The following is a 21,924-nucleotide window of genomic DNA, read 5'->3' as shown; positions in this document are numbered from 1 at the left end:
TCCTTAGCTATTCCGTACATATATAATCCCATGAAAAAGTCAACCATTCAAACAAAACAAAACAGAACACAGACTTCAAATTTCACAATTCCCATACATATTCTTTTGTATGTTTTTGTGTCTGTTCCTTACTTTCAAGGTGGACAAAGTCCATCTGAGTGTATCTGTGTAGGCGAAATGGTTGCTGGTTGGCTAACATACTTTGCCAAAGCACTAAAAATACACTCAGCTGATATCATGAACCTCACTGTTCAAGAAGAAGCAATTTCCTATTCTTAGATTTCCCAGCGAATATCACATCTCCTTCCATTCTCCTCTCTTCTGAGTAAAGAGGAGAGTAGGTGTATTCATCCCCACTAGCCAGGCTACCATAAAGGAAAACTCATCCTGTCTTGCAAAATTCCTTTCTGGCACAGAATAAAAGAGTTAGAGATTGAGACTAAAAGTTAACTCCCCAGACTACATCATATTTCAACAATGTAAGCCTTTTGCTAAGTATTCTGAAATTACTACTCGAGGGTATCACAGATGCTAGAAAACTGATGTCATTTCCTTGTGACACCCAGACCTTTTGCTACGTGCAACAGATGATGGGAATCTTTCATTCCAGAGATTATGACTGAGATAAGGATGACTGACGCTCTGCTTGCTAGTTTACACTGTTCGGCAGCGAAGCCAGAAGGCCCAAATGTCTGTTTGCACAGTTCCAAGTTAAACTTAAAATAGGGCACTGAGCAACCAACATTAACATACACATATTGTAACTGGCATTAGGACCCAGAAAACTGCCAATGAGTGAATTTTAGTTAAAAATAAATATACAATTTATCTCAAAAAGGCAAAGTATGCTGTTTTAGAACTATTCTAAACATCTCCAACACTTCAAAACATAGCAGAGCCTGTTCAGATTTAAATGAATATCTGGGTTTCATTTAAATGAACTCAATATTCTTAAATTTATGTTTTCTGCCAAATATCTAAATAATTTAAATGCCTTAACTCAGTTATATAAAGTAATGTTAGCAGATCCAGGTATTTAATGTTGAATGAGACATAATCTTTTTTTTTAATGTATTATAAGTTATTTATGTGGCTTTCAAATTCCACATTGCAACTAACCATTAGGAAATTATTACTTATTAAGTTATGGTGTAGTATGAAAGACTAATAACTTCACTCTTTTCAACTACATATCTGTGTGAACACAGATTTTCTTCATACATTTCAACCAAAACAACATATAACAAAAGAATAAAAGCAGAAGCAGATATGAGACTCTGGCTATCTATTAAACTGGACTATAAGAGATTTTCAAAAATGTAAAACAGGGACGCCTGGATGGCTCAGTGGTTAAGTTCTGCTTTCAGCTCAGGGTGTGATCATGGAGTTCAGGGATCTAGTCCCACATCAGTCTCGCTGCAAGAACCTACTTCTCCTTGTGTCTGTGTCTCTGCCTCTCTCTCTCTCTGTGTCTCTCATGAATAAATAAATAAAATCTTAAAAAAAAAAGTAAGACATTTTTGGTTGAGGCATAACCTTTATGAAACACACTTCCATTCTCGATTAATTAAAACTTTTTAAAGGAAGAAAGACATAATTGAACTACATTGATATATAGCAGTTCAAGAGCATATATGCCAATAGGTCTAAAACAGATTGATAATAAAATTTTGAATTTCAAAAGAAAAAATGGTAAGAATTAAAAGAAATTTGTTCCCAAAGGAAATACTATCAATGTGTATAACATAAATTATTCAATTTGTATTCTCTTCCAAATGGCTATTATGACAAATTCGCAATGTTATCGCACAGTTTACTAAATAGAATCAAATTTTCTGCTTGTATTTTAGCTACTAATACTTTCTCTAAAGATAAATATTTCAAATTTATATTCACATGAGTGTTAGCAAATCAAGAAAGCTGTTCCTGTTTATGTTCCTCTTTATGAAAGAAATCATTAATAGAACCAACTGCTTAGTGGAAATAATATAAAAACACAATCTGATTTTAAACAATTTCCAATTATCCTTTTTCTTAGTGAATCAAGTTTGATGCACAAATGAGGAAAAATAAAGAAAGCTTATATAATGTCCTCTTTCCAGATAGAACCACTAAAAATATAGAATATGTTCAATATAAATATATCTCTCATTGCTCTTCATTTTCCACTTCATCTAATTCCTAACCCATCTAGAATACTCTAAGCAACATCACAGTAGATTCAAATAGGCTATAATCCTGAAGGTGTTGTGAAAACTCACATTATTTCTGGAAACTGAGGACAATGATCAACTCAATACTTGATTTCCATTCTCCTCCATCTAGGAGGAGTGAATTTGAGTTAGAAACTTTAAAAAAGTCTTCTTCCCTTCTGGAATGTAAGTTCCACACAGCCGTGTGCTGCTATTGTTGTTGTTTAGTCTTTTTTGTTCTCATTTTAATGTCCTAGTGCCAGGAATGGAGCTGGGCACAAAGTAAGTACTCAGTAAATATCTGAGTAAGTGAATAATTAACTATGGGAAGAAAAAAAGAAAAAAGGAAAGAAGATAGTAGAATAGAAATGAATGAATCAAGATCTTCCTACTATAAGTTAAATATCAATTCTGACATCTTTATAATAGGGGCTAATGGTTATAACAATATAATTAGTCACCCTAATACACTCTGATACTTATATGAAAATATGTTGCTAAAGTGGTCATAGCCTTTGAATACATTTTCCTCCTTATCCCTTTAATTGGCACAGAAGTTGGGCATAGAGACAACCTCTACTCTGCAACTTTCTCTGGCAAAGCATATCTGAGCATCACCTAAGTCACAGAACTGACAAAAGACAGGACAAGACGTGATAATAAAAGGAATTTTAAAACAAACCTTCCACTATCCATTAAGTAACCTCTTTGCTGATTTGGTAGTTATGAACCATGGAGGATAAAAAATCATGCACTATTTTCTCCAGCTTAAGTTACTGATACAATTACTACCATTTGAGAGTTCTTAGAAAGTACAGCACAGGGCTTCAAAGCAGACTCTGCAACCAGACCACCGGTGATTAAATCACAGCCCACCACCTGCTGTTTAACTTTCTTTTGCCTCTTTGTCTCAATTTCTCATCCCTAAAATAGAAATAATAACTTACCTACCTCATTGAGTTATTGCAAACCCTACAGCAATGACTTTACATGCTGGCTATTAATATTATGATCATCAGCAATTGTGAAATCATAAACTTAGAATCACAAATCTTAGAATTAAAAAAAAAACTTGCAGAAAATACATTTAAACATCACGTTCAATTTAGAATTCGCTTCACAACAATTTAATTCATAAGGACTTCATACTGTCATTGACGATAGAGAATCCTCCTCTTAAATTCCACCATTTCCTTGAAAGAGGCTGCGATTATTCCACAGTGGCCCAAATAAGGGGAAAATATGCCTTTACAATCCATCATGGAAGTGACGAAGCCCATATGGAGAACTGGGAACTGGGGTTTTTCATTGCAAGCCCTTCTGTACTATTGGATTCCTAATTACATGTAAATAACAATTGACTGAAACTGTTTAATAAATTTTACAACAAATTCAAAGGTATTTGGCTGAAAATTGCTACTGGGGAAGTAGAGATCTTATTGTATTCATGTTTGACCATGAGGAAAGAGGAAAGATAGTCATCAGCATGAAATATCATTACTGTAGTCATGCTCAAAGATAACATGCCATTATGTAACATTTTTAGCCATTTTATCTGATGTCTTAGCACGCAGGGCTGATTATATTTCTGATATTTCTAGAATGTACCTAGTAGGAATAGGACACAGGTGGCTTCTAAGGGAAATGTGGAAAGTAACAATCACTCCTTTCTCTCCTCATCTCTAGTACTCTCAGATTCTTACTTCATCTCAAAGGATAAAGAAAACCAGAAAGCATCTTGAGGGTGGCCACTTTGGGTGCTGAAAAAGCACTTGTCAAAACACACAGAATTTTAAGAAGTCAGTTTTAAAATACACACGGGACTCTAGTTATCAAAAAGGCTCCCCTGCAAAAAATAACAGTCTGAATCCCCACCCCTCTCAAGGATTATGCAAAAGGAATATTTTTGCAATAAGTGCACCTTTAACACACAGTGAGTCAAGAGTCAAAGTTGGTGTGATTAATTTTGTACTCGGGATACTAAGTTTCTGAGCTCAGATTTGAGCTCCACCTTTTACACATGCCCCATTTGGTCCTAGACAAGTCCTTTAACAATCACTTGATAATTGTGAAGAACAGGTAAAGCATTATAGGGGCAAAAATATACTGAGCTGAGCTGCAGTGGGCTGTCTTGGGGCCTCAAAGAGCTAACAGGGGAGAGAGGGTGAGAGGTGGGGGAGGCCAGCAAAAATAAACACCCAAACACTTGATACACAATCAGATACTAAGGGCAATGAAGGAAAAGAATATTCATATCCAAAGCTCACAGTTTCAGAACAGCCTTAAGTATTGTGTTTCTCCTTCCCATAAAAGCATAATCAAAAAGCCCAACTGTGGAATAATGTCATAAAAAAAATATAAGCTAAGTTCAACCCAGGTTTTTTTCTGAACCTGTAATGAAAGACTTCTAATAATTCATTTTCCCTTGATTTAATAATCTATGTGTGACTTAAAATGATTTAGGAGGTCTTTCTTTTTATAAGAAATTCTAGGTAATGAATTTATATTTTAAATTAAAACATATTCTGATATTAAATTTCTAAAAGTAGGTTTTAATGAAAGTGGACCTATTGCACATGCACTTTTCTCCATGACAAGGCTACAATTGATGAAAAGGTTACACAGCTCACTGGATGGAGCCCACTTTCTTCTCAAATTTCTAATTCTAAGTGACTTTACATTTCAATGAAAACCATTCACTAAACCTCCCAACAGCATTTACTAGATTTTAATGTCTCAATAAATATAATAAACAGGTCTTAAAACTCCATATCCCATGTGAGGAAAACACTTAAAATAAAGGTAAAAAAAAGGGCATGAAGCAATTTCTAAGTGAGCCTTGTAAACGTGAGTTTCATAAAGAAACCAGACACTGGAAAACCTACTGGGAAAAACATTGCCCACACTAAAACCAATTTTTGAAAATATTACAAAAATAAACAAATGATTATGGATAAACTTTCTTATGGTAATTAATAGGCAAGTGAAAAAGCTGGTGTCTCCAAGAATGAAACCAGAAACTCCAGGAAAAAGACCAGGAGTTTGTAATCTACAACTTGTTTGGTAGAAAATTTCATAAGAAAAACACTATTCAGTGGCAGCCCAACAGGGTAAAAAAAATTGCTACGTGTGTAGGCTATCAAAATTCATGGGAAGACTTACCATAAGTTCCTGTAGTTCAAAAGGGAATTTCCAGATTTTTAAACAAGTGTTTTTATACTTTACACTCAGACCTAGAAACCAGTTTAACTGTCAGTTTAATAATATCTCAAATCAAGAAACAGAAGCATCTGTCCATGCCTCCACTTCTACTCTTGCTCCTTACCAAGATTCATTGTAGTAACAATGCTAAACTCCCTTCCCCAGCTACCCTCAAAAGCCACCCAGAGCCAACAGCAGAACATGTGGAATATGGTGAGCTCACAGTGCCCAGCAACAATGATTAAGAAACCACACAGTTAGGGGAGATCCCCCCACCTTTCAAATTTCAAAAGCAAATTGCTCTCCTTGCAGATAAAGTACAGTCCAAAGGTGTGCCAGGGCTCAATGTTAAAGGGCTGCTCATATAAATAATCCTCATATTTATCTCCATCCAGAAAACAGAGATGGACACAGCCCAGTACTAACTCATTATTTCAGTAATATTGACAGAAAACCCAAGCTCCAGAACAATTGAATCTGCCCCAGTTATGTGCCCCTTGAACTTAGACTCCCACTTCTTTCCTCTCATCTGGCTCTTAAATGCCATCAGGAGCAGCTTCTGCATTCCACCACCTGTTTCCTCACGGTAAAGGCTTGTAGCAGACCTCTTCACAACAGAAGGGGGAATAAATAACCTTTATGTTCTCTTCTCCTCACTAGGGTTAGCCAACTTCTGAGTTTCAAGCACCTCCAAAGCCTATTAACACAACTCATTTCCTAAGAAATGCAGAAAGGCAAAGACAGAATGAATATTGACTAATGTATGTGTGTGTTTACAGGAAATAACTCATTTAACAGTCTTTTCTACTAATGAGGAAATGGAACCATAGAGATATGAAGAGAATTGCCCAGGTTGTTACTCAGCTAACCCGAGGCAGAACTGGGATTCCAGTCTGTTTTAGTCAGCTGGTGCCACTAACAAATCTCCCAGACTGGGTGGTTTAAACAGGAATTTAGTGCTCATAGTTCTGGAGGCTGGAACTGGTAAGGACCCTCTTCCTAGTGTGCAGAACCTGTGGCCTCTGTTCCTTTTCTTACAGGATGTTAATCCTATCATGGGAGCCACCTTCATGAGCTCATCTAAACCTGATTATCTCCCACAGGCCCTGTGGTCAGCACAATCACACTGGGGATTAGGGCTTTCAACATATGAATTAGTGTTTGAGGGGAGACAAATGTTCTGTCCAAAACAAAATCTGAGCAGTGTGGCTCTGGAATCAGGCTCTTAATCAACGTTAGTCTGCACTTGAAAATAAAGGGGAAACCCAGGGACTATAGACAAAAGGAATAAAGAATTATGCTTAGAGCATGAGTACAAAATGAAAGCAAGCATCCCCAAGGATTTAACGAGGATATATTTCCCTCTAAACTCTCTGACCATCAGTAATTTGGAAAAAAAAAAAAAGGCAGGGAAAGTCCCATGCCCTATGTATCACAAGCTTTCTACAAGTAATCACAACCTGCTTTTGCTCATTGATAAGCTCAGCCCAGCTTGCTTTCTCTCTAATAAATGTGTTTATCTTTTCTTGGTTCAGTCAAGAATAAGCAACTTTATTAATAATTCCCTTTAAAATATTTTTCCCCCTAATTCGTAGCTGTGAAAAAAATCCATTTCATTCTCTAAGGAACAGAGTCAATATGCAAACTGGGGAATTTGTATGAAATGACAAAGGAATAAAGGAAATTTGCTAAATATATTTTCTAGTGCTTTAGTAACTCAAAAAAAAAAAAAAAAAAACTGCTGGCCAGAAGTATTGTGCCTTTTTGCCAGTTCTCTTTTTGCATATGTTGCATATTCTCATTTTATTAGGAAACACAGGTCCTCATTCTGAAAAAAAGCTAAAATGCTATGGAGGGCAACAAAGTGGGATCCAAAGGAACTGGACACCAATTCTGGTCCTATTAAGGTGAAGCCCCAGGCAGGCTTAATCTATAAGCCTTCATTCCCTCCATTGTATAATGAAAATTAACTCCCTTCTGGACCACTTTATACAGCTACAGGCTTACCTCATTTTCTTGCCCTTCATTTTACTGACTTGGCTGTTATTTTTTACATATTGAATGTTTGTGGCAACTGGCTTCAGGCAAGTCTATGACCACCATTTTTCCAACAGCATTTGCTCACTTCATGTCACTGTGTCATATTTTGGTGATTCTTGCAATACTTCAATTTTCATTAGTATTATACTTATTACAGTGATCTGTGCTCAATTATCAAAACTCACTGAAAACTGAGATGATGGTTAGTATTTTTTAGCCATAAAGTATTTTTTAATGAAGGTACATATATGATTTTTTTAAATAAATGCTACTGTGTGCTTAATAGACTATAGTGTAGTGTAAACAGATTTTATTTGCGCTGGAAACCAAAACATTCATTTGACTCAGCTTATTTTGATATTCCCTTTACTGCTGTTCTGGAACCAAACCCACAATATATCTGAGATATGCCTATATTGGCAAATGATAGAAAGGGGTGGAGAGGTAAAAACTCAAGACAATGTTTAATTTCACCTCTACAGATACTAATAAAAAGATCTGATTATGAAAGAGTATGTGTCCTGTTTGTCAAAAGTAATTCTCTTTTTAAATACCTGCAAAACTAGATATCTTCCTACACAGTTATTGGGATAAGGCTTCTAATAACTCTGAGCCCTATTGAGGGAGGTCAGTGACAGAAGATCAAAAAAACATCAACATGATACAGGATCCAGTAAGGAATCAGAAATTAGCACACAGACTTCACTGGAATTTCTGATTTTTTATTTAAGGATTTATTTATTTATTTGAGAGAGAGAGAGAGAGAGCGCAGGAAGGGCAGAGGGGCAGGGAGAGAAAATCTCAAGTTGATTCTGTGTGGGTGCAGAGTGCAATACAGGGCTTGATCTCACGACCCTGACATCAAGACCTGAGCTGAGGGTAGCCTGGCTAGGTCAGTGGTTTAGCGCTGCCTTCAGCCCAGGGTGTGATCCTGGAGACCCGGGATTGAGTCCCACTTCAGACTCCAGGGTGTATGGGGCCTGCTTCTCTCTCTGTCTGTGTCTGTGCCTCTGTGTGTGTGTGTGTGTGTGTGTGTGTGTCTTTCATGAATAAATAAATAAAATCCTATAAAAAAAAAAAAAAGACCTAAGCTGAAACCAAGAGTCAGATACTTAACCAATTGTACCACACAGGTGCCCCTGGAATTTCTGATTTAAACCTAAAAGAATGTCATTGTCCTTGTAAGGTATCCTACCTGCATTTTTTTATTTAAAGTGTTTGAAAAAAGCAGTTAATAGGCTTAGAGACCAAAGAAGAAAAATATCCATGATTTTATTGACCAGGGAGTTAACAAAATTATCATATTTGATGTCAAGATACATGATCTCGACAAATCATGATGAAAAAGGATAGAAATTTCAACAAGGACATATATTAGTATTTGTTGCCCATGGGCTCACGATACCAGGTGGCTTTAGATAGGGCAGACATTAAAAGGAAGAAAGGAAAAAAGGAACAAGAACCATTAATACTTTGGGCTGGACAATTCTAGAAGGTTAAAAAAACTTATTTCTATGGGTGAGATCATTAAATACATCTTAGGTTTCCTTTGCTACAGTATCTTTAATCTATTATAAAACATGCATACTGAGGGAATGTAATAGTGTATATGAGCCAGTTAAAGCTTCAACTTAGAGGCAGTCATCCCTACCTCAGAGATGGTGGGCCAGCACTCTGTAAGAAAAGCCATACTTCAGAGATAGTTATTTCAAGTCTAGATCAGTAACTGAGGCTTGCTAACTAATAATTCTAACAGCTCAAGTAGGTATTTAATGGTGACACTAAAAAGATACAAGACACACAGGCTAGCTAAATCTCTTAGGGATGCTCCACCCATTTTCACAGACAGAGCAGGAAAATTTAGTGGAGTTCTATCGCCTGGATCTTTAAGGATGCTGTTGGAGGTTTGGTCCCTAACTGGTCCTGGGTCCAGCTACTGGCTAAGTTAGATTTCTAGTTGCCAGCTGCAGACTGTAAGGGTAACAGCTTCCTGCCTCTGTGATGTGTTTGCATCAATCTGGAACAATCCTTTTGGACACAAGTACCAAAAGGACAGAGCACTAGACAACCTCAGGTTTACAAAGCAGGCTTTTCAAACTGTTTAGTTCCCTGGCCAATAAATAGTTGTTTTATAAATGAGATATAAAGGAAGCTATAAATACATAAATATATAATGGAGAATCATGTCAGAAATTTATCTCCATTTGATCTGATAGGAGAGAGTTACCCTACTCCTGATGTGCCTGCAAAATTTCCACTTTGCACTGACTGCCCAGGTTATATTAGTCATAGCAACCCCCTCCACTCTCAAAATTATCACAGTTCAATATTCTACCTAGTACTGAGACTGTGGGACATAAAACTGAGCCTCATGAAATTTCAAACTGCTCTGCAGCTACTATTTTCTACCAGAATGAGCCTGAAGCTGTGACTACCACACTGACTTCTGAAATACGGATGGAATGCTGTACAGAAACTTTCCTCTCTTTCCACACAACTCGATTAGAGAGCTACAGGATACTCTCATAGTGACAATAATAGGCTAGATGATTTGAATTAATCCTCCCATTGAGAGCAATTTAAAATCATGGATAAGAAATGTTTATCAATTACCTTAAAAGCATCAAAAAGCAGGCAAGATAGGAATTACCATGCTAATCAAGAGAGAATGCAGAAAAACAAGCCAGTTCAGAAACTGCTTTAGCCCTATCCCAACAAATCTGAACTTACTATTGACAGCCAGATGCAGCCAAAGGCCAAATATTAAAACACAGGGCCCACCCAAAGTACAGATTCTAGACCTACATATGTGACAATAAACTGGAACTCAAACCAGGGAAAAAAAACTCAGGCATTACTCCAGGGGATCCTTAGAGCTCAATTTAAGGGGATCCTAAAGCCACAATGACCCTACACTCTAGCACACTAGGTAAGTCATTTCTGAAAAGCACCTTCATCCTAGACTCCAAATTATTATAAAGGATTGGAGTGTTTTGTTTTCTAGAGGTGGCACACCACCATCTCACCATTCCCATTGGAAAACCGCTATAATTTACAGGATAGTTTAGAAGGTACCAGACACATTTACACTGTATTAGAGCAGCTCAGGTCTTCACCATAACCTTCACATGCACACATGGGCACACGCACATGCACACAGTTAATTATTTGGGACTGCTTCACTTGTATTGTTAGTAAACTTAGGTAAGAAACTGATCCTTTCTCCCCTCTCTGCCCTTTGACTCTGTGTGACACTGAGGACTCTACATGTGCTATTGTAGAAAATACCTTTGAGTCCGGAGCAGGGTGTGGTGTTCACTGGATATGGTGGGAAGACCACGATTAGACTTTTGGCACCTCTCATCCAAACCTTCTACACTGATGACTCTAATGTGGCACTTTAAAAATAGAAACATTACAAAGTAAACTCAACTCTAAACTTTTCCAGAGTTTTGGTAAGGGAAAAGAGAAAAAGAGGAAAAAAAAACTATTCTTGTTATACAAGGTTACATAGATTTTGTTTCAAGATACTGATGCTGCTTGTAGAAAAAGCATAATCTTGAAGGAGCAGCTGATATGAATGAAAAGAACAGGACCAGAGAGTGAAGTGGGCTGAGCCCAAGTTTAGTCTGTTCCACTAACCTGCTTTGTGACCTTGAAAAAGAAACCTGATGACCAAAAAGGTCTTGTTTGCTCTTCTACAAGATGACACTGAGGTCTAGATAAATTCTGTGGCTGCTTCTACAACCAAAATCAATGATGTTTATGCTTCTGTGGATTTCTCAGTGGAGGCATATCCTGATAGAAGTCAAGTTTATTCTAGAGGCCACAAGTGATTCACACATGTAAATCATGGTTCCAGACAACATACTGAGACAGAACAGGACTTTGTTCACTGAAAGGCACACTACTTACTTCTTCAGACTTTAATTTTAAGACGGCTGTTTTTTAGAAAACCGTGTACAGGGTTTCAAAGTGACTCAAGCAATCACTTCATATCCTAATAGGATAAAGTTTATGCATAATTCTGTGTGACCCTTCAACTACTGACGTTCATGCCATGTTATTGTTAGCGTTGCATGTTAAGCTAGCAAATTTTCAATGAACTCTCACTGGCTTTACCACAGACACAGATGTTAGGCGGACTCCTTTGTTCATAAGGTTCTCATTATTAACTCAACCCGGGTTGAATATTTGACTGAAGGAAAGGACCATATCATTATTTTCAGATTTCATTCTATGACTTAACTGGACTACATCTGCCAGCTTTAGAAACGCCAAGTACTTCTTGGCGCCAGCCTTGGCGTCCTGTTCTATGACTACTACCCCCAATGCTTCAGTTTGAGGAAGTCTCCTCACCATCAAAACAGTTTAATAAAAACTTAAATTATGATTAAGAGTTACTCATCAATTGACAAAGCATCCCAGGCTTGTGCTATTTATGAATTATTCCACACAATATTTTAAGGCTAACAAACAGAATCCACATTCATACAGGGGTAAGCTAGAAAGCCAGTTAAATGTTTTCATGATTTATAAAGTCTGTGTTATACTTGAAACCACATTTCTTTAATAGGTAAACTGGCATTCCATTGGATAATTCAATCTGCTTTAAATCTATTCTAAGGCTATGGGGGCAGCTTATGGGACAATCTGAATATAAATTTAATTCCTCTATTCACCTTTGGACAATATCTCTCAGCACAAATGTGATAGGAAGATACAGTATAGGAATGCCTGTTAATGAGAGGATGGATTTCAAGTATTTAAAATATTGACATTAAAGCCACTTAGAAAATGTTAAAGTCACCCTAGCTCTAAACATAGGAGAATATTTTATAAGCCTGGTTAAAAATATAAATTAAAACAACAACATGAAAGAAATAACAAAGGCCATGATATTACTGCTTCCATATGTCTGGATCACCAACAATATCAGTGGGCAAGAATCATTTGAAACTATCTTTGATGCTTATTAAAAAAAAATAATTCAATCCCTCCATGCATAGAAAAGCCCAGGAGTTTACATATAGTCACAACAAATAACTGAAAGAAGAGGAACAGTTTTCTACCCTAAAAAGCTATACACGATAAATTTGTTTTTGTGATTCTTTCAGCATCTCATCGTATCTCGGAAAAGGAAGACTAAGAGAAAATGCCTCCTTACTTGTCCAATGCTTATAGACATCTGCAACAAATGATCATTCAGCCTCTTAAGCACTTCTGAGTTTTCATTTAATTACTATACATAGCAATCCAGTCTACTAGTCAACATCTCTAATCATAAAAACATTCTTAAAATAATAACAATCAAAACAAGCATCCATGTAACTCCTACATTGGTTGAAGCCAATCTGTTAGAACATTTATGTTAGCTCATCAAACACTTGAGATTGAAATCTCAACATATTTATCTCTCCAGTACACTATCTTCAGGTATTTTCAATGGCTGAGACATACTCCACTATCATTCCTGTTATCAGTCACTCTGAGCAGGACATCCAGATGTAAATATCCTCAGATATTATCTAATTAGCTACAAAGCACAGTGGGACTAGTATTTCTGATGAATTAAAAATTAAGTATTTATTAATGTAGACTATGTCAACTGGGAATTAGGCTTTTAGCAAAATACAGAAACAACATAAAAGACACATTACTAGTAACCCCTCCAGAAACAATCATGATAGAAAGTTTGGTAACACTTATAGGAAACATACTAACCTCAAAAGCTCTAAAATAACTTTACCACCAAACAGCACATCCTTCAGCCCAAATTTGGGTATTCAAAACCTGAATTTTTATTTTTATACTTACCATGTTGTATATCTTTCATATCTAAATGAAGGCTAGACATTAATATTCCAACTGCTTGTGATCTTTTGTTGCTTAATAACTTGACCACCTGCTCAAAGAAAGGAAAAGGGGGAAATGTCAATTTGAACTCCAATGATATGCTTGATAACATGTTCTTTTTAATTCTAAATGGAGAACATACAACTTAAGGTCTTTACTTAACGTATTCAAAACTGATCTAAAAAGAACTTTTGTGTTTTATGTCTTACATCTTCAAAATCTACCATCTTCACTCCATCAGCCTCAATGGCATGCCCTTTACCAGTCTTTTAAGAGACTGATCTGTCATTGAGTAAAATTTCTAATAGTTTAGGATATTAGTTTGGTCTCTGTGAAACAATAAACACACATTCGATAATTTGCAGCCTGAATTTTTAAAAGTATTCAACAAGTGAATAGTAAAGTCTATACACAGAGAATCTGTTAGATCAGATCTGTTTGAGCACAAAACAGAAAACGTGCTTTGATTCTGGTCCTTCAGAAAACTCACTCTTTTACTGGCAGTCCCTCTCATTCTGCATTTGGCCATGTTTTGTGGGGAACTTTCCAACTAATTAATAGAGGAATACAAGCAGCAAATCCAAACGGCTATGTCTGCTCAATCTCAAATCTGGCTTTCCAGAGAGTCCTAACGAGTCAGTCAATCCACATACCCCACAAGAAGTTTTCCTAAAACAGAGGTAGGCGTGCTGCTATTGGACATACACATTTAAACTATCTTCTCCAGATACTAACACACCACTGATAAATCCTGCTTATGAAACCATTATCCCAGGTCTTGAAGGGCAGCAATTTCTATTTTACTCTCATGGTTTTGTTATAAGTCTGCTTAGAAAAAAACACTAGAGGAAAAGGAAAAAAAGGTTATGGTCAGATTACCAGAAGTGACAGCTGCCCTAACAGTTATCACATTTGATGACCTTGTCTTTCTTTTCCGTTTAACTTGGACCAATCAGTAAACTAATAAAATAATCATGCCCAGCTGTCACAAAGTCACAGAGTAAAACAATATTCTTAATAGAAATAACAGCATTCCTGGTTCCCCAGAAGGGATGAGGGTGGAGAAAAAAACGAAACACTTTCAGAAGGACCAACCACAAAAACCTCCACACTCATTTATGCAAGCTTCTTGTAGAAAGGAGTAATACCCCACAAGAGACAGTGCTTCTTCAAAAGAATATATATGTATATATACACACATATGTATATAAATTATGATTCTTCATTTGCTCTTTAAACATTTTATTAAATTTCAGATAAAATATTAGCTTAGAACTTGAATATGAATCCAGTCATACACCAAGTATTTTTATCAACAGTGTTATCTTCTTCAGAAGTGAATAGAAATTTAATACCAGAAAAACAAAAGGCATGTATCCTGTCCTAAAAAAAAACACTTTCTAAATTCAGATAAATACAATCTGGGTCCCATCTATGATACTGACAAAACTAAATGTATTTGAATCCATATATCAATTAACCTTTCTGCAGTGGTGACAAGCTAATCACATCTTTATAGAAACTCTTTATTTCACAGCTCCTGGCAGCCTTTCTCAAGCCTTTCAAGGTGAATTATTCTGACTTCACCTTAAATATTGGCAATCTTCAGAGTTCTATTCTCAGCACCTTATTCTGTTCACTTTATGACCTATCATTTCTCCTCTATAGATATACATGCCAGCACTTATAAATTCATTCTTGTAACTGTATCTTCAACTCTATAGTATCCTACTTTCCTAACAGGCATCTGCACAACTCCATTTGACATGTCTAAAACCAAACTCATCATCAGGTCCACTCCAAAACCTATCCATCTTCTCTTTTTATTCCATATGTTGAGATAATGGCACCACCATTTTCCATCCACCTACTAAACTTAGAAATCTAGAAATCAATCTAGATTCTTACCTCTACTTCAGCTGTATATTCTGCCCTGTTAATTAGTCTTGTCAATTATAATTCCTCTATATTTTTAGAACCCACTCTTCCTCTTCAATTCTATTATCAGCATCTATTTATATGTTTTATCTTACATAGATCAATATAAAAAATTTCTAACAAGCCTCCCAAATTTAGTGCAGTAGCTCTCAAAGTGTGCTCCCTGGATCAGCAGGCATGATCATCACCTAGGAACTTAATTAAAAATGCAAAATAATGGGCCCTATCACAAACCGACTAGCCAGAAAATATGGGCTTTAGATTTTCCTCAATCTGCACTTCAAAAGGCCTTTTAAGTGACTCTAGGATCACTGATGATTCTCATTGCTTCCTGTCCACTTTCCAAACTGATTTCCAAGTACCATATCTAAGAGTTCTGATATTTGCATATCCTTCCTTGTTCTTTAAACCTGAGTGGCTCATGTTTACATGTTAAGTCTTTTAAAAGGTCATACAGACCTCCAGTCCATGAGCATAGAATATCTTTCCATTTGTTGGTGTCATCTCCAATTTCTTTCATCAATTTTTTATAGTTTTCAGAGTATAGATTGGAAGAATTAATATTGTTAAAATGTCCATACTACTCAAAGAAATCTACAGATTCAATGCAATCTCTATCAAACACCAATAGAATTTTTCACAGAACTACAACAAATAATCCTAAAATTAGTATGGAATTACAAAAGAAACTGAGTAGTCAAAGCAATCTTGAAAAAAGAAGAATAAAACTGGAGGTATCACAATCCCAGATTTCAAGACATACTACAAAGTTGTAATAATCAAAAAAGTATAGCACAAAAAAACAGACATATAGATCAATGTAACAGAACAGAAAACCCAGAAATAAACCCACAATTATATAGGTTAATTAGCATACAACAAAGGAGACAGGATATACAATGAAAAAGGACAGGCTTTTTAATAAATGGTGCTGGGAAAAGTGGACAGCTACATGAAAAAGAATGAAACTAGACAATTTTCTTATTCTATACACAAAAACAAACTCAAAGTAGATTAAAGACCTACACGTGAGATCTGAAACCATAAAACTCCTAGAACAACAACATAGGCAGTAATCTCTTTGACATGGGCCTTAGTAACATTTTTCTAGATATGTCTCCTCAGGCAAAAGAAACAAAAGCAAAAATAAATCATTGGAACTACACCAAAATAAAACGCTTTTGTATATCAACAAAATGTAACATTACATTAAATGTAAAAATGTACCTTTTGTATATCAAAAAAAAAGGTAACCTACTGAATGGAAGAAGATATTGGCAAAAGATCTATCCAACAATATATAAAGAACTTATATAACTCAACACTAATAAAAATAATAACTATTATTATTTATAACAATAATCCAATTAGGAAATGAGCAGAGAACTTGAATAGACATATTTCCAAAGAAGACATAACAGATGCCCGAGACCTATGAAAAGATGCTCAACATTACTAACCATTAAAGAAATGCAAATCAAAACCATAATGAGATATGATCTCACATCAGTCAGAGTAGCTAGTATCAAAAATACAAGAAATAACAAGTGAGGATATGAAGAAAAAGGAACACTTGTGCACTATTGGTAGGAATGAAAATTGGTGCAACCACTGTGGAAAACAGTACTGAGGTTCCTCAAAAAATTAAAAATAGAAATACTATATGATCTAGTAATTCCTTTACTGGGTATTTACCCAAAGGAAATGTAAACACCAATTTGAAAAGACATATGCACCCCAATGTTTACTGCAGCATTATTTACAATAGCCAAGATATGGAAGAAAGCCAAATACACTGGAATATTACTCAGCAATAAAAAAAGAATGAAATATTGCCATTGACAACATAATTGGACCTATAGGTTATTATTTTAAGTGAAAGAAGTCAGACAAGACAAGACAAATGGCATATAATCTCACATATATATGTGGAATCTAAAAAAGAAAACACATGAACAAACAGATAGCAACAACGAAAAAAAAACAGAAATAGACACATAAACACAGAGAACAAACTATTAGTTGTCAGAGGGGAAGAAGGTAGGAGGATGGGCAAAATGGGGGAAGAGTGGGAGAGATAGACTTCCCATTAGAAAATGAATAAAATCATGGGATTAAAAGTATAGCATAGAGAATATAGCCAATGATACTATAATAGTGATGTATGAGGAGAGATGGTGGTTATAATTGCGGCAACATAGCATAGCATATAAAAATGTTGAATCATTATGTTGTACACCTGAAATTAATGTAACACTATGTGTCAACTATACTTCAATTTAAAAAAAATGTTTAAATGTCTCATAGACTGTTCACTTGCTTTTTCTGTTATAATTCAAATGAACTTATTATAAACTGTATTTTACATTTAAATGCCTAAGATTAAAGGTAGAAATAATAAGCTATCATCATATTCTAGAAGGCACGTACACAAGAGAGGATAGATGTCTAAAAATATCAACTCTGTAATTCTGTAGATTAACACTACCATAGTCACTATTTATCCTTTAAAAAAACACCTTGGATAACAAGAACCTGAAGCTATCAAACTAGAACATTCTTAGAATCCCAGTGACCACAGGTGCGATGGAGAGGAGAGAGTTGACTCTTAGAAGATGATCTCAGAAAACTTAGCTGAAAAATGGAAAATGCAGAATTAACAAATTTGAGATCTACAAAATTAGAACATATAACAAAAAAAAGGATTATTTTGAAGTTATCTAAATTCACATATTAGATTCAGCTAATGTTCTTACTAAAATTTTTATCTTAAGATTATCCAAGGAGGCAGGACTATGTAGAGATTATGAACATGGACTCTGGAAAATAAAGCGTTATTTCTCAAACTTTATTATGCACATGAATTATTTGGGATCTTTTTTTAAATGCTGATTCTGATTCCTAGGTCTGGATACAGCTTTCTAGAAAAGCTACAGCAACATCCTAAAGTCTCAGTTTCCTCATCTTAAAAAATAACAGCACCATTGATTTCAAAAAACTGTAGTGAATATTCAGCATAATGCACTTGACAGTCTTGGGAATACACTTAGCAAAAAGTGTACTCACTTGGACAGTAATAGCTATACAAAGTTTAAATAATTAGGGAAGCATTTTAAATGGCTTCTCAAAAATAAAATATCTGCCAACTTGTCATTACTCAGTTTAAGTCTATGAGAGAATTAATAAATTAATTAATAATCTCTTCTTCCTCCAGATAATTTCCTAAGAAATCCAGACTTTTATTACTTCAAAATAGTTTTCCAGTGGTGGAAATGTGCAAATGACTTCTCCCTTAATTCTCTTCCTGGCATTGTACATGACCAATGGCTGTGACCAGGTGCAATTTTAGGCCATAGAAAGAGAACAAAAGCATACACATGGCCTCAGTCAAACTTTTACAACCCTAATATAGTTAATATAATTAGACTGCATAACTAGAAATGTGTTTCAAATTAACATTAACTAGTGTGTATCATGAATGATTATCATATCAAGGAGATATATCCTTGGTCTATTTCCACTGTCTGTACTATTAAAAAATTTCTTCATTAAATTATAAACTAAGCCAGTACTGGAAAATTAAGAGTAGATGTATGATGGTAAGAGCAACAAAGATAACAAGGATGTGTTCACACATATTTCTGTAGATTGCTAAACAGTTTCTGTGTTACCTTGAACCCCCATAACTTGGCTGACTGTATGGAAATTTCTAATAATTGGAGTTGCAGGACAGCATACAGTAATTAAATAGGTACACCAAAAGCTTAAGGTTGAACACAACTTGAAACTAGAATTCTGAAAACTACTCATTTTCACTAAATAAAGTTTTGTTTTATCTCAACTTTAACCACCTTTCTATGAAAATGTACAGTGGAGGGACGCCTGGGTGGCTCAGCAGTTGAGCATCTGCCTTTGGCTCAGCTCATGATCCCAGGGTCCAGGGATCCAGTCTTACATTAGGTTCCCTGCAGGGAGACTGCTTCTCCCTCTGCCTATGTCTCTGCCTCTTTCTGTGTCTCTCATGAATAAATAAATAAATAAATACTCTTTAAAAAATGTACAGTAGAATGACAGAGACAATACATAGTCTGCCCTTTACCTCTTCTTCTCACTGCTCACTCACTTACCCTTCTATCCTGGCAAAGCTAGACAGGGAGAGCATGAGTAAGTCTGACAGGACCGTATCCTACATTGTTCAGGCTATGCTCCACAATGCACGTAGAGTGAGGGCAGGGAGCCAGCCAGCCCAGGGGAAGGGATACCTTTCCATAATTCTAACAAGACTCCTTGTGAGTTAGCTGCAACTCTGGTTTAAAATTCCAGCTCCATCACTGTCACATCCTTGGGCATCTTACTAAGTCACTTTGATAGTTGTGCCCTGATCTGAAAAAGAGAGGGCATACTTTATATGCAGGTTAATATGAGGATTACTGCAGATGTAAAGAAGTGCTGCCTACTCAAAATGTAGATCATAGGCTGCTGTCAAGTCCTCTGTGTTACCTGTCCAGTACGAAATTGAGAGCAAGAACTAGAAATTTTACAGCAATATGATGGGGTGATGTTTTATCTGTTGAATTTGGATTTGTATATCTTTCTTTGGGTTTTTCTAATTTCATTTGTGTGGTAATTCATTTATATTGTAGTTTACAAAAGTTTCAGAACATAATGGATTAGGGATTTAAAAACTGCTCCTCCACTACGACAGCTTGAGATGGGAGCACCTGGGCAAAGGACAGGACTGATGTGCCACAGACTGAATATTTGTGTTTCCAAAAATCTATGTTGAAGCCTTGTGTCCAACATGATGGTATTAGGATGTGGAGCCTCAGGATGGTAATTAAGAGTGGAACTCTTAAAAATGGGATTAATGCCCTAAACAAGAGGCCCCAAAGAGACCCTTCATCCCTTCTCCCGTGTGAAGGTATAACAAAAAGATGGCTATTAGGAAGAAGGCTCTAATCCAGATGGTGAATCTGCCAGTGCCTTCATTTTGGACTTCTCAACCTCTAGAACTGTGAAAAATAAATCTGTTGTTCATTAGCCACCAAGTCTATGACATTCTGTTATAGCAGCTTGAATGGACTAAGCCTGGGGAAGGAAGGCCAGAATGATAAGGATGACACTGACCCAAAATCTACTCATAATTCCCCGTACCTTTCCCTACAACCTCAGGGTAAATAAAGATAGCAGTAGGACTCTCAAAAGATGACTGATGAATTCTCTAGAGCAGTGCTGTCCAATACTGAACTAGTTCATACAGCTAGTAAGGCACTTGAAATAAGCAGACTTAAAAGAGTTGGGTTTTTTTTTTTTAATTATTTTGCCTGTTTCTTCATGCATTTTTTTAATGTGGCTACTAAAAAATGGAAAATTGTATATGTGGCTTGCATTATATTTCTACTGGGCAGCACTGATCAATAAGATCTAACAAATTCAGACAAATCACTAAACCATTTAGCTTGTACCTAGATTTCCTTTCTATTAAGTTCAAAAATAAAGGAAGCTAATGATGGCATGTGTCAAAGTTTTCTTGGCTGTTAAACAGGTCTCACTTCCAGGTCAGTTAAAACAAAAAGAGAAACAAACAAAAAAAACATGTCAGATTTGTTCCCTATTAGATAGTATAAGCAAAACAAGTCAAAAGTATACTTCGAGGGAATGACATGACACAAATGCCAGAATATGAGGCCCCTGAGTTAGTTAGGAAGATACTTCTCTCCACCACACAATACTACAGAGAACTGAAACATCATATATTGAAAATCATTTTAGACTGGATTTGAACTTTCCAATTAATCAAATGTGGTTCACACTACTTGTTGATTATAATCAACTAACCTAAATGAAGCTACTTATAGAAATTAAAATAATGTGTTTTTTTTACTGTTTACAGAAATTATAATCAATCTTTAAGTGTCAATTTCAGCATTGAAATAGTAGGAAATAATTATCCAGCATAGTATCAGCTCTCACACACAACCATACTAACAGTTTCATAGACATATTTCCATACTTTCAATAGAACCTTTACTTTATTATATATCTTTTAAACAATGTCTTTCTGTGACAGAACAGATTCCTTCTGTAGACTGGGCCATCTGATCTGAGACTCTGAATGGAGTCTAATGCTGGCAAGCTAGAAATCTTAGCTGAATATTCTGTTCTGTTCAGTAGTCAGCTCTCTCCCCTCATACATTTGCCTTGGCCCCTACATCTTTTATTTTTGTCCTTCTCAATTTTGTTACCCCTTCCACAATATCATTTCATCTTGTTTTTCTTCCTGTCTCAGGAAACAATATTTTGCAGTGTCTTTAGAGGGTTACTTCTCCAATTATTTCCTTGGATTCTCTCTCCACTTCCAACCACCTAAACTACAAGAACCTCAAGACCCTTCTGCTGCCTTTTTTTAAACTGCTTTTCTCTCTAGTCTAACAAGCACATCTATAGTCTTTAGAAAGGCCTCACATATTTATACTGTATGGATTACTCACAGTTCTGACTACAAGTCTATGTCTTCAATTTCCTCCTGGGCACTTCCACTTGTAGGCCCTCTCTCCTTCAACTCAGAATTGGCCAAATACTAACATACTTAGTCAACAAAACTAATGACCTTTGCAGCAGGTCCCATGTTTAAGAACTTATACCACAAAGTCCTCTTGGTTATTTAGCAATAGAACTTCTGAGTTTTAGTGGTTAT

The 21,924-nt window shown here is 35.8% G+C and overlaps 1 protein-coding gene across 8 annotated transcripts in view; it reads right to left on the bottom strand.

Moving 5' to 3' along the window:
- FMN2 (formin 2) overlaps positions 1-21,924 on the bottom strand; it is a 370,601-nt gene that overhangs the window by 187,766 nt on the left and 160,911 nt on the right. For all 8 annotated transcript variants that reach the window (XR_007411941.1, XM_049112363.1, XM_049112362.1 and 5 more), the window contains one exon: positions 13,251-13,338. Coding sequence is in view for 6 of the 8 variants with exons in the window: in XM_049112363.1 (XP_048968320.1) it covers positions 13,251-13,338 (88 nt within the window). In the remaining 2 variants the exon portion in view is untranslated. Of the gene's footprint in view, positions 1-13,250; positions 13,339-21,924 lie in introns of those variants that run through there.

This window comes from Canis lupus, chromosome 7 (assembly GCF_003254725.2).
Source record: "Canis lupus dingo isolate Sandy chromosome 7, ASM325472v2, whole genome shotgun sequence".
In the NCBI taxonomy this organism is placed as follows: domain Eukaryota; kingdom Metazoa; phylum Chordata; class Mammalia; order Carnivora; family Canidae; genus Canis; species Canis lupus.
Note: the sequence above shows the minus strand (reverse complement) of the source record. Positions and strands in the feature narration are given on the sequence as shown.